The following is a 12,000-nucleotide window of genomic DNA, read 5'->3' as shown; positions in this document are numbered from 1 at the left end:
TCAATAAACTGCACACACCGAGTATAATACTGATTTGTTAACAAACCACCAATATACTTCAAATGTAGAGTTGATATACATGCATGTGCAATTACTTTTATTGTTACCATATACATCATCAAGTTTTTCAACCTATACAGAATTATAGAGGAAAACAATAATCGATTGCCAAATGTTATAACTATCAAACTATGCATGCTTGAATTATTGCCGTTTTCAAATATTTTCAAATTAAACACTCGGTCTTAGTGTATGCTGTTAAAATGATACATCAACTGGAGAAGATGAAGATTGAGGTAAATCTATATCATACACGTCCTCAAACTCGGCTTTTCCGGTCGATTCGCAAAAGTCCCAGACAGAGGGGGCTGTATTAGCAGGGGACGGGCGACTACAGGGCAAAGGCATAGTATCACTTTGCTCTTTGCCACATCGAACACATTCAAACGACATTGTTCCGCACATGCGTCCCAGTTGTTTGTTACGTTCCAATATATGCTGGTTTTCCTTTTTTAAAGCTGCAATCACTTCGTCGCGATTAGCAGCCAGTGTGTTGTACTGTTGTCGAGACAAGTGCAGCTCATGCTCAAGTTCTGCGACCTTCAGTTTCAATGCCTTGGAGTCAAACTGAAAATTAGAAAATGCTTTCTCGGAATTGCTTTGACAATGATCCAAAACAACCGTGGCATCATTGGGTTGCTTGACATCAAGTATACAAGAATTTAATGGCATGGACATCGAAGAAGTGGGAACTGTCACAGAATCAGCGTGGCGAGAATGTTGGAGTAAAGCTTCGTGCAAAACTGGGCTTGATCGTGCAGAAACATATCGATGCAACGATTGTAACTGCATTGGATTGTTTTCCAAATCTGCAAACATGGCCTCCATTTTCAAATCATTCAAGCTTTCGCTTCGATGTTTCTAAAAAAACATATCAGTAATCATCCCTAATCTAAAATCAAACATGTATGGCAACGTTTTAAATACCTGGGTGAAGTTTTCAGATGGCAGGCTTTCGACTGGTAGTGTTTGAAAAGTCATATTATGTATTTGTGGATCAGAATTGTATGAATAATCCTGAATCTGTGCCACCCTAGAAGAAAAATTGGTACTTGTCTGAGACTTTGCCTCTGGCTCAACCGGCATATATACAAATTTCTTCAATTCTGGTGGACATTTTAGATGCTATATCAACGTACATTAATAATGAGAATCACATTCAAACCTTTAGGAAATTTAGAAATTTAAATTAAATTTCTGACAACATTACCACTAACCGCAGTTGCGAGCACAATCAGTTTTTGTTTTTCGGTAAAAAGTGGGACACACAGGATTGCACGCACAAACGTATCAAGAAACTTGGTGTTTAGATTGCTATTGACACGCTGTGTTTGAAATAAAAGACTCTCCGTGCCTAGCTTTGCCATCTCAAATAAATGATCTCGTTGAAGTATTGGGACTAGATTGGCCCGGTGCCAAGGCACTTTGGAAAGAATGGAAATAATGTTTTCAAATGGACGCCTTGAGCTCTTTTTGCTTGGATGAGTCTATTCAAAGAAAATCGTCAGCAATTTTAATCATGGTGCTTGCTCAAAAGATCAACAAACCGACATAAATGTGGGGTTAAATACTCACCCTTGATGGCTTGCAACTGCTTAAAAGCATAAAAATATCTTCTCTAGCCATATACACAAGCTCGGGTCGGCTCTTTTGGTCAAGTGTACTCTGGCTATTTCCTTCAGAGATATTTTCTTCAGCCTGAAAATCTAAACGTTTTTGAGATTGCTCAAGTGATGCCCGAAGGTTTGGGAATAAAGCATGGTATAGTTTATCTTGGGTACTTGGCTCCACCGACACTGGCCGGCCTTTGAGAAACCCTCGACGATGAGTTCGTAAAGCTTGCGCAGCCAGGACTTGTGTTGGAAATTCGACATAGCACTCACCGAGCGTTTTACCAGTCGTTCGATCCAGAATAATATGTATACCATTATGATAATAAGGAGCGTTATGCCCCATAGGAATCTAGCGATGTCATAGTTTAAAATTCAGAAATAGTTGAGCATTGCGCAGTGAAAATATCTGTAAATAAATCTAGTCAACATCCAACACGGCCAGAAATATAAAGCAATACATACCTGTGAATCAGCAAAAAATGCCATGACATCTTGAATGGTCAGATCCCAGCTGATGTTCATAATTTTCAGTACCGAAAAGTGTGCATTGGCGGGAATATTTGGGCGAGATTGAAAAAGTAATTCTAGACTCGAGACTTTCATTTGAGATCCAGGTGAGTTTTCCAAATCTCCGACTTCCGATGGGGCTTTACTGGGTGTCGCCAAAGTACTGTTGGATGAAGAGATGACTTGAAGCAAAGCCTGATCACCTTCATTGGTTACTTGAAGATCTGGAAACATATGCTTTTTAAAAGGCGCATCAGCCGATATTTCAAGAGACCCTAGTTGCTGAAACTGCTGCTTTTGGGAATAGCGGTGATGCTGCATATTGGTCGAATTACCGATTGGTTTTTGTGGTAAGCCATGGACTTCCCATGCGTGCAAAGGTTGCTTTACATTCTGTTGCATACTACCAAGCGACAAATTATTTTTGGAAGCAATACCACTTGATTGTAGCTGACTTCGTATCTGATCAAGCTGTCGAGATACGTCATCAAAGTCGCTGTGGAGAGGTGTCTGCTCCTCTACTTGTAGCATCGAGGACGTGGACCAAAGCGGTTGATGGGCATTCAAGTTGATTGAAACAGTAGAATGGCGATGTTGCATTTTTTCTTGAAGCGACTGATGTGGGTATACCGACGGCCAGGTGGGGCGACGATGATTCCCCTTGTATTCGTACTCGGGCTGGCCCTAATCCACATTAGCACGGCATTAGTAAAGATTTAAAAAAGCTATATCTGGACAATGCAATCCATTCAGTGCTAGAATGGGTTCTATCAACAGCGATCAGCTGAGCACTGTCTGGCAAAACCCATGCAGATTCTTTTGAATGGAACCAAATTCCCTCCCATTCCCATTCACCGACAACTACTCAGCCATCACGAGGCAGTAAAATTTACTACTCAATCGCCGACAAATTCGGGAACACGAAGGCGGAACAAAATTGATGTTCCCTGCCTAGCAACAATGCACCAAGTTGAAGAATCCACATACCTTTGGTGCACTAGCTCTACTTCCTGTCGAGTCTAAAGAACTGCTGGACTCTGAGACCAAAATACTATTTATGGCTGAAGGTGAAAAGTAGTTCATGGCTTTTAAGCTAGATCTAGGAAACTCGTTGCCATCTACTACAAGCAAGTGAGGGTATCCGTGTGGGCTTTTAAAATCCTCCCGTGAAGTTTGGGACGAGTTGGTACTGAATAAAATGCCAGTATCGATATACGAAGGATAGTTGGAGTCGGCAGAAAAATGTAACTGGCGAGACCGTTCTGCTCCAACGGCCCTCGACTGGCTAGACATGATTTGATGCAATGTTTAAAGATGGGTCGATGGAAAGGTGGCAGTGCACTAAGAAAGTTTGACTTGATAGAAGTTGAAATGAGAAAGTGTAAAGAACTTGAGACTAGTTTGGCACCAGGTGTTGAAAATAAAAAGTTGTCAGATAAAATAGCAAGATTAAAACTGGCAGCGTTTAGCCTCAATCAATGGGGAGTGGATTAGACTAATGTACTGAGAAATAAGTAAATTGATTGACAACCCGTAACCCCAATCAAGGGAAATTGGAATACACTCAAGGTTAATGGTGGATTGCAGAACTGATTGAAATCTGGATAGAATGGATGATGCTTGAGCAACAAAAATATACAGTCGGACACTGAGATATACCAAGTTCATTGCATCGACTCGAACTCATACGACTCTAAGGAAAATTGTTTGTTTATCCAAGCAATACCAGTATACAATCAATGCTTTAAACCATGACGTGTATAAATTTGGAAGAAATTGATCAGACTAGCTTTTAAACAGCCGATACAGGCAAATCCACAATTAAATACTTGGTGAGATTGTCAACTAATAATGGCACAGGAGTTTGTGGTGGGATAATATAATTCAGTACTATAGTACAAGGGACAATATTTCAAGTATAAAATGGTCGAGTTGAAATCGATATCTGCTTCGAGTGAAGCAGTTTTCACCGTAAAAGAACAGTATACCACACGGACTTGGAATATCATTGGATGTGTACGAGCCAACTTAAGCCCAGCGTAACATAGTGCAAATGTTTATTTGGCAAATAAACATCACATGCTAAAAATGGCAGCGAGGAATAAAAACGGTAGCAAAAGTAAAGCAATAAATATAGGATTCAAGTTCACTCAAGCACGTGAATCTATAATAGCAACCTGTTGCTTTATGTGGTATCAGCTCAAAATTACCTGTATATATACCAAAGTAGATTGTAATGCTTAGAATAAAAATGTCTAATTTTTGGAATGACTAATGGAAGTTTGGGCTGAGTAGCAAGAAGAAATCTTTGGTTTAAATAGAAATCCAGGTGTCATGAAGCAAGCCTGAGATTCCAATCGTTAGTTTTTAAATGACTAATTACAAGACCACACAGCCATGCTTTAGTAATATTCACAAACAGTTTCAAGAATCCGCCATCACTCAATAGCTCGATTCAATACGACCCATGCAATTCATGCGCAACTCCGGGTTAAAATATTTGTTGATATACAGAACCATAACAGATTCCACACAGCCATACACATCCAAAACCTTTAGATTTGGTAAAACCCAGAATTTAATTCTAATCTGATGGTGCATAAACCACCGTCGAAACAATGTGTTGGGATTTTGGAATGACCACAGCCACCGGGTATGCGCTAGATTAAAGTGTTTTGAAAGTCAAACTCTGATCTAATAAGGGTTTGTACGTATAGTCAATGATTGGAGTTTGGGAATGTCCATTCAAGACTGCTTTCCACTCTGGATCTGGCGTAAATTGTCTATCCTTCCAAACCGCATATTTACAGCCGTATTCACACAGAATGAAGCCTTTCTGTATCTTGCTATCAAGGCCTCTATCTTGCTTTAAAGTATCCAATGGTTGGTGAATCAAAAAATAATACTCTCCGATAAATGTAAGTTATCATGTCATGAGATTTGCTGCTTATTATGTTTTCGGCATCCTTATTTAGCGTTTCATTTTACGTGAACACGCTTGCAAGTTTCGTGGTCTTTCCATTCAACTAGAATGAACTCTTTATTACAGGAAGCCTTAATGGGAACAAGACACATTAGTCATGCAGGTATTATTCGACAAAAGGACGGTGTTATCAAGGCAAAGTCTCCAAACTTTTTGGTAGAGTTTATTCGTTTTGACCAATATCTTGGAATGTTCCTACTAGATTGGTGATACCATCATCATATGGGATCTCTTAAAACAGCTAGTTTCAAATATTCTTAGTTTTAATACCAACATGTATCTTATTTTTAAATTCTAGTTGGTGCCCACAGATTTGGCCAAGATAGAGGCTGCATTTGAACATCCCAGAGATGCTCGCAGCGGCGACAGTAGCATTTCATTTCTTGATATTCCCTATCGCGCAGTCAGAGCCGACAGCCTTTCCATTTATGCAAAAAATGTATGCATCACATATTTCAATAAGCTTTCAACTGATTGCAATTTTAATTCGAGTCTATAACTGCAAAAACAAGGCATTGACTGTAGCAATAACCATGTTTTAAGGATAAAGCAGGAATAATTATATCAAAGACAATTCAACACTATATCATTGCTGTATACGATTCTACCATGTATCCAAGTATCGCTGTAGAAGCTGTAGAAAAACTCGGCAAGTTATCAAAATCAATGTTTGCCAAGTATATTCAACATATGATCTAACATGTACCCTGATAATTCATTACAAATGGTCACAGCCGATTATTTCAGGAATAAAAATAAATAATTATGTTGTGATGCAATCTTTGAATCATTGTGAGCATTGTTTAACAGTTGGCCGCATTAATGTTGAGTGCGGGTAATATTGCTTGACCCAATCTTGGTTACAATCAAATTGTTGGCGCATTCGACTGATGTAGAAATTCAGACCCTTGACTACTACTTGATGACATTCTAATGCACCCAATATCAAAAGTCAAAGATACACAGCTTTATTTTTTAAAAATAAACATAATTAGATGAATTGAATTACAGCCATATTCACGTAAAATGAAACACTAGATGGAATCAAAATGCATAATAAACTGCCAATCTACAATCTTACTGGACAACACTGTGTCCTTTGAACTCATTAGTTGACTGATATCCGTGCTCATTCTTGTACAAAAATACGGAGCGAATGTTCACACCTCTGTTCCAATACATTCTTGACATCTTGACAACCTTCAACATTTCAAGTAAACATTGGGTGATCGCATGGAAACAACAGTTGCATTTCCGAGATACATTGAGCTAGAACGTATCTGATATCAGAATACAACAGAGTTTCAATAAAAGTAATTGATGTCCAATAACAACGAATATGTAACGATTGTTTATTCAGGAGCAAAATAGTGACTCCAACTGCAAGATAAATACAAAAGTGTTTCATTTTACGTGAATACGGCCGTAATTCAAACAGGAAAATACCCATTACAAACGATCAAGTGGGTTTGAACTATTACGCAGCTACAATGGTTTTACTGTGAGCCGTGCATTCCTGTAGTTTGGTTTCTTCGTCAGCATTCAATATATGATCTTTGTTTACTCTAGGAGTAGTATATATGCTTGGTTTAGATTCTGGCATGGATACTGTCTTGTATGACAATGTATCTGGCATAGCTGAATGGCATTCATCATGTGAAATTACACATGAATCGCTTTTGAGAGTAGACAGCGACATAGATTGAGATTCTGCTTCATGTTGAGATGTAGAAAGTGGCGGGTTGGGAAGTGTGGCTTGTCTTATTCTTGATAGCAGCTGCTGGTTTTGAGAATGCAATGTGTTGGTATGGACAATATCCGTTAGCGCACGTTCATGGTGCTCCTTGATCATGGCTTCAACGCTTTTTTCAATTGATTGCTGACTTTTAAACAGAGGAGATGGTGGACCTTGAGGGACAAAGTTTCTAAAAGATCAAAAGTTTGTTTAGTATTAACTCATCAGTTTAAGCATAGTATCGGACTGGATGCTGTATAAAGTAGTGATTTAGACGGGTCATTTTTAAAAACTTACTGTATCCTTCCTTGTAAAGCAGCCAGCCATTCAATGAGTTCGAGTTCATTTGATGCTTTGAATTCAAACCGTGTCCACGCATCTACACTTGGTCGAGCCCATGCTCCAAAAAATCCTCCAGATCGCGGCCTTCGACGCTGAATGATCAATTCAAATATATGCTGGTTGGATTTTTCTGGAACTAATTGAATGGTGATTCGTGGCTGCTTCAGCCCAACACTGGACATGTTGGAAATGGATTAGGCGTTAGCATTTGGTTAAAAATTGAAAACTACAGATCATTTCAAACAAAAAATCTACCTGATAGCTGCACTAGGTCTATCAGCACCTCTGTAAACTTCTTCTGGAGAAAGAGGTTGGATGGAATTAGATTGACTTTTACGTAGTGTAGAAAGGGATGGCCACGTTGTTGAAGTTGATGTAACGCTTTCAATTTCAGACTGCAAAAAAGATTTTGCTGGAGAGTTCAGTTCATTATCTGCCATTTCTTTTGGCATTTGCTGTTGAGCTATCCACTCCATAAGTCGAGAGTGTTTGTGTGCTGAAATCTTAAAGCAATGAAAAAATCCTGTTTCGGTAATCACAGCAACCACTGGAAGCCAGCTGTTTTTAGAAAACTTGCTTGGAATATGCAAAACTCCATGCTTTAAAATTTGAATCTCGCGCACTTGATAGGGAAAGTCTTGCAAGGTTCGTGTTTGTTGCCAGATCTCTGGACTATGTATGTGATGTGCAGAAGAAAACACCTCAAAGTGTGCAGCTGGTTCAGACAGTGCCGAAAAGCTTTGAACCGATGTCAAATGTTTCTATTATCCGTTACAGAACCAGTATTTGAATGATTAATGATCATGATCTATACAGTTGTTCCGTATTTTTAATCCATATACTAACCTGCATAGATTCCCACTGTGAGATACGAGCTGTGGAGAATTCGTTCATTGTTTGCATAATTGTGGCTACAATATAACTATCAAACGTGGCTATATTTTCAAAAAGTGCTTGAATACTTTTTTGAAAATCATTTTCGCCTTTTACCATCATCTGCAACTGATAATAGAGTGAGCGCTCGGAAAGCCATGGATCACTAGTATATGTCGTGCCAAGTGAAACCCCAGAGTCGGTTTTGAGTGCATTGGATCGTTTTGACAAGTTACGTTCGTAAACTGAAATGCCAGAAAGAGTAAGGTTTCGGGCCTTTACCACACCGTTTTTGTAAGATTTGATATCAGACTCGCATTGCTGTGATAATGTCGTGAGTTGGCAAATTGTATCAAATAGGATCATTTAAACCAAAAGCATACTGTTCAATCACTTACGCAGATCTTTCTTTTAATTTCTGCCTTGAGTGCTTTCAAGTGTCGGAGTGCTGAGGTTGCAACCAAATTTTCTGTAGACAAATACTCGCACTCGAAAAACTGAGCATAGTTTCTCCATGGCCGAAGTACAGCTCCACTTTCTCCACCTATACATTGAGCATTTAAAATTAGAATAAAACATATTTAGCAATTTTGTAGCCAACGGTTTCACCACCATCAATTTTGATTCATGCTGATTAAATCCATAAGCCAAAATGGAATGCATTTGCATCCACAAATCTATAGCCGGATTCACGTAAAATGAAACACTAAGAATGCCACTGCATAATAAGTAGTCAATATCATGACATGACTGGTGACACTTTGCATCACATTTACTGGGAAACATTGCCTTTTGAACTTTTTGACAAAGTTTGCTGGCTTTTCTTCTAGTGATTGACATGAAACAACAGTTGCATTCCTAAAACTGTGATTTTGGGTTCTTGAATTAGATTGCAAAAGTATCTGTGAGATCATGATACAACAAAGAGGAATTTGATTGACAACGTCAAAACAGTTGGACCCAATATCTGGATTGAAATAAATGAATCTGGTTTCAAATTTGGTGATCGTGCAATGTATGGCCATATCAAATGAGAATGGAGCAATCTTAATTCAAAACTACAGTTTGATTGTATTGTATGATCAAGCTTGAAACAAGAATCGAAAATACCAATTTCTAGTAGAAACGCACAACGAATATTTAACCATTTTTACTCCAGGGCAGTCATTGCAGATACAGAAAAGTACTCCATCTGATGTGAATGCAGCTATAAATTGGTTCAAATCACCTACCAAGTGAGTGTTCAAGTTTTTCCAGAGACTTGTGTAGTTTTTCATGCTCTTTTCCAAGCTGTCGTTCAGTATCTTGAAGTGTACCAAAATAGTTGAGCAAAGTCTATACATTTATATTTAAATATCAGCGAATTTCTTCATTACACCTTTGAAAATATATTTAATGTTGGCATGAGCGAGTATAGTTTCAATGGATACTAAATCTATATGTTGGCTATATAAAGTATGCCCAGAATCAATAAATCAAAATAGGATATGTACATTTGTAACAGCCTTCCAAGTTGTTAGACGATTGAGCACTGACATAATCTGAACAAACTGGTCCGACGCATACGGCCATAGCTGCAGTAACTCGTCAGAGATTTTGTCAGTCATATTGTGCAAGTTGTTGTATCAAGCTAATAGCATAGGTTATGGCTGGCTTATATCGTTTTGCTATTGGTATCTTTTGATTCAGTAATAATGCATTGGCCCGACACGTTCCAAATTAGCTCAAATGGTAACATTGATGTGATGGATATCGTGTGGGTTTATTTCATCTCATACCTCTTGTGTAACTGACCCTGCATCAACAGCAGAGTAGAGATATCCGATTTTTCAATGCTAGAATCTGGCTTAGATATCGCGGATGCGAATGCTCGATATCTTGCATTTGGCACAATCATAAATAAGCAAATATTGCAATCAATCAGACATACATCACGGCAATTATAAGCTTGATCAAAGCTGATACAGCGACTCTTGAATAAAAGTATGGTAAAAGTCAATTATTTATTAAACCCACATCTTGTAACCATGGACAGTACTGCGTACATCTACGTCGCCATCGTCTTCAGGAAACATGCACTGCCAACGTTCCTGGTAAATCTTTTCAAATTTAAATCCCATTTCAGTGGCAGTCTCAAAGAATTTCATATCTCTATATGCCCATTTGACAACATGATGAGTAAAGGTGGTGTATACTACACCGCCTGGAGCAAGCATTTCACGGCAGCTTTTTAGTAGGTTTGTATGCTGATTGTGATTAAAAATAAGATCTGCCAAAAGAATTAAATCAAATTTTGTTGATCCGTCATCGGATAGATGCTCGAGAACCTTGGTGTGGTCTTCGCCCCAAATGAATCCCTATATGTTTAAAATCAGATCTGATATAAGCACCATGGATACATAGTCAAATCCCAATGTACAGTAGCAGTTATATACCTCTACAACAATAGTGTTATTCTCTAAAAATTCGGGAGTGTTTTCTCGTGCATTGAGTATGATGTTATTGAGAAGAGCTGGATCAGGATAGTCTGTGCTGACAACCTGAACATCAAGGTCAATAATGGTAAGAGTAAAGTTGCATGATTAAACTACAAACTATTTTTTACCTTTTTGGCACCATTTAATGCGCAAATCATGGTTGGAAGAGCGGCAGCAGCACCAAGCTCAAGCACGTTTTTGCCTGCAACCATGTTTTTGTTTTTATCCAAGTAGTTTGACATTGATTTTCCAGCATTCCAAAGCCAATGTGCCCATAAACTAAAGATTCAAATATGTCAGTTTGATCTGTAAATGCAGTACGCTGTGCCTAATTGTCGGCAAAATTCTAAGTCGTATTCACGTAAATAGGATACTAATATGTATAGTAAATGATAACTTCATGAAGCTTACTGGACAAGATTGTGTTTTCTGCTCATTTTTGTATAAAAACTGAACAGATGTTTACATTACAGTTCCAGCCAATCCAACTCTCCTTTGCTTCAAGTTAAACATTAGGGGACTGGCATACAAACAACAGTTGCAATATCTGTTCTTTTGAACTAGAGCGCGAACTATCCGAGTTTTCAGGATACAACAGAGGGGTTTGATTAACAACCTTGGAACAGTTGAACTCAATATCTGGATTGTAATAGATGAATATGGTGATCATACCAAAACTAGACAATCTTGGTTCAAAAGTATGGTTTGCATTGTATGATGAATACTGTTTTGAATTGAGAATGTGTAGTAGCAGAGTCAATGGATACTCAGTCATTGTCCATTCCAAAAAGACGACCAATACATGAATACGACTGTAAATATAATGTAAATAATTGCAGTGCAACCTGCCTGTGTTTTCCAACGAGATTGACTTTGAACTCGGTCAATGAGCCTACAATCATTAATAATAAAATGACGATCACCAAGATTTAGATGCAAAGTTATCAGTATTTACTGTTATATAGTGGTGTATCATTTAAATGCATATAAACACAAGATTGCAGAGTTGATTAACCTGGCTGAACGCTTGCACTGTCACGAGCAAAACTGACGATAGTGGGTTGTGGTGAAGGGGGTCGAAAGCCAGCTGGTTCTTCAAACACATCTGATGGGAAAAAAATATCATCATCACTTGGAACATCTTTAGCTGGTTCTGTAGCCATATCTTCCTTCATTCTGGAATACGATTGTGATTTTTGGATTCAATGCAAAGTTTTTTGAGCCAATCAAATCTCAGGCTTGAAAAAACATTCCATGGCATCACGTGCCTGAGTCGGCGAACAAGTGCATGCAGTTGGAAACCAGCTGGCTGCACAAACTGGTCGACCCAAGACTAACCACCATGAATCAATAACAATGTTGAAATAAAACTAACATTGGAGCAAGTCGACAAACCCAATTGGAATCCAA

General features: G+C 38.4%; 4 protein-coding genes across 4 annotated transcripts; 1 reads left to right on the top strand and 3 right to left on the bottom strand.

The window, feature by feature from the left end:
- Positions 1–77: 77 nt before the first annotated feature.
- On the bottom strand, positions 78–3,613 carry BATDEDRAFT_35079 (uncharacterized protein). The gene is made up of 6 exons (XM_006679037.1): positions 3,168–3,613; positions 2,136–2,864; positions 1,636–2,022; positions 1,278–1,547; positions 988–1,185; positions 78–921 (listed from the first exon to the last, which is right to left on the bottom strand). Exons 1-6 carry the CDS (start codon positions 3,471–3,473, stop codon positions 259–261), a joined length of 2,553 nt encoding a protein of 850 aa, XP_006679100.1. The 5' UTR covers positions 3,474–3,613; the 3' UTR covers positions 78–258.
- A 1,625-nt stretch (positions 3,614–5,238) lies between these two features.
- On the top strand, positions 5,239–5,862 carry BATDEDRAFT_88815 (uncharacterized protein; the record flags this gene model as incomplete). The annotated part of the gene is made up of 3 exons (XM_006679205.1): positions 5,239–5,319; positions 5,462–5,602; positions 5,707–5,862. 3 exons carry the CDS (start codon positions 5,239–5,241, stop codon positions 5,860–5,862), a joined length of 378 nt encoding a protein of 125 aa, XP_006679268.1.
- A 778-nt stretch (positions 5,863–6,640) lies between these two features.
- Positions 6,641–9,720, bottom strand: BATDEDRAFT_24911 (uncharacterized protein; the record flags this gene model as incomplete). The annotated part of the gene is made up of 7 exons (XM_006678897.1): positions 6,641–7,088; positions 7,196–7,414; positions 7,496–8,001; positions 8,087–8,434; positions 8,512–8,657; positions 9,346–9,448; positions 9,607–9,720. The coding sequence occupies 7 exons, from the start codon at positions 9,718–9,720 to the stop codon at positions 6,641–6,643; spliced, it is 1,884 nt and encodes a 627-aa protein (XP_006678960.1).
- Positions 9,721–10,093: 373 nt separating this feature from the next.
- On the bottom strand, positions 10,094–11,789 carry BATDEDRAFT_16602 (uncharacterized protein). The gene is made up of 5 exons (XM_006678837.1): positions 11,606–11,789; positions 11,440–11,482; positions 10,719–10,869; positions 10,549–10,653; positions 10,094–10,470 (listed from the first exon to the last, which is right to left on the bottom strand). The coding sequence occupies exons 1-5, from the start codon at positions 11,763–11,765 to the stop codon at positions 10,120–10,122; spliced, it is 810 nt and encodes a 269-aa protein (XP_006678900.1). The 5' UTR covers positions 11,766–11,789; the 3' UTR covers positions 10,094–10,119.
- Between the last annotated feature and the right edge of the window lie 211 nt (positions 11,790–12,000).

This window comes from Batrachochytrium dendrobatidis (assembly GCF_000203795.2).
Source record: "Batrachochytrium dendrobatidis JAM81 unplaced genomic scaffold BATDEscaffold_6, whole genome shotgun sequence".
In the NCBI taxonomy this organism is placed as follows: domain Eukaryota; kingdom Fungi; phylum Chytridiomycota; class Chytridiomycetes; order Rhizophydiales; genus Batrachochytrium; species Batrachochytrium dendrobatidis.
The sequence above is the reverse complement of the archived record's forward strand: the minus strand, read 5'-3'. Positions and strand labels throughout refer to the sequence as shown.

Coding starts and splice junctions, on each gene's coding strand:
- BATDEDRAFT_35079 (XM_006679037.1), bottom strand. CDS start 3,473: ATGTCTAGCCAGTCGAGGGCCGTTGGAGCAGAACGGTCTCGCCAGTTA. Junction 1,186..1,277: donor TGATTGTGCTCGCAACTGCG/GTTAGTGGTAAT, acceptor ACGTTGATATAG/CATCTAAAATGTCCACCAGA. Junction 922..987: donor CATCTGAAAACTTCACCCAG/GTATTTAAAACG, acceptor ATGTTTTTTTAG/AAACATCGAAGCGAAAGCTT.
- BATDEDRAFT_16602 (XM_006678837.1), bottom strand. CDS start 11,765: ATGAAGGAAGATATGGCTACAGAACCAGCTAAAGATGTTCCAAGTGAT. Junction 11,483..11,605: donor CAGTGCAAGCGTTCAGCCAG/GTTAATCAACTC, acceptor TAATGATTGTAG/GCTCATTGACCGAGTTCAAA. Junction 10,654..10,718: donor CATTAAATGGTGCCAAAAAG/GTAAAAAATAGT, acceptor CTTGATGTTCAG/GTTGTCAGCACAGACTATCC.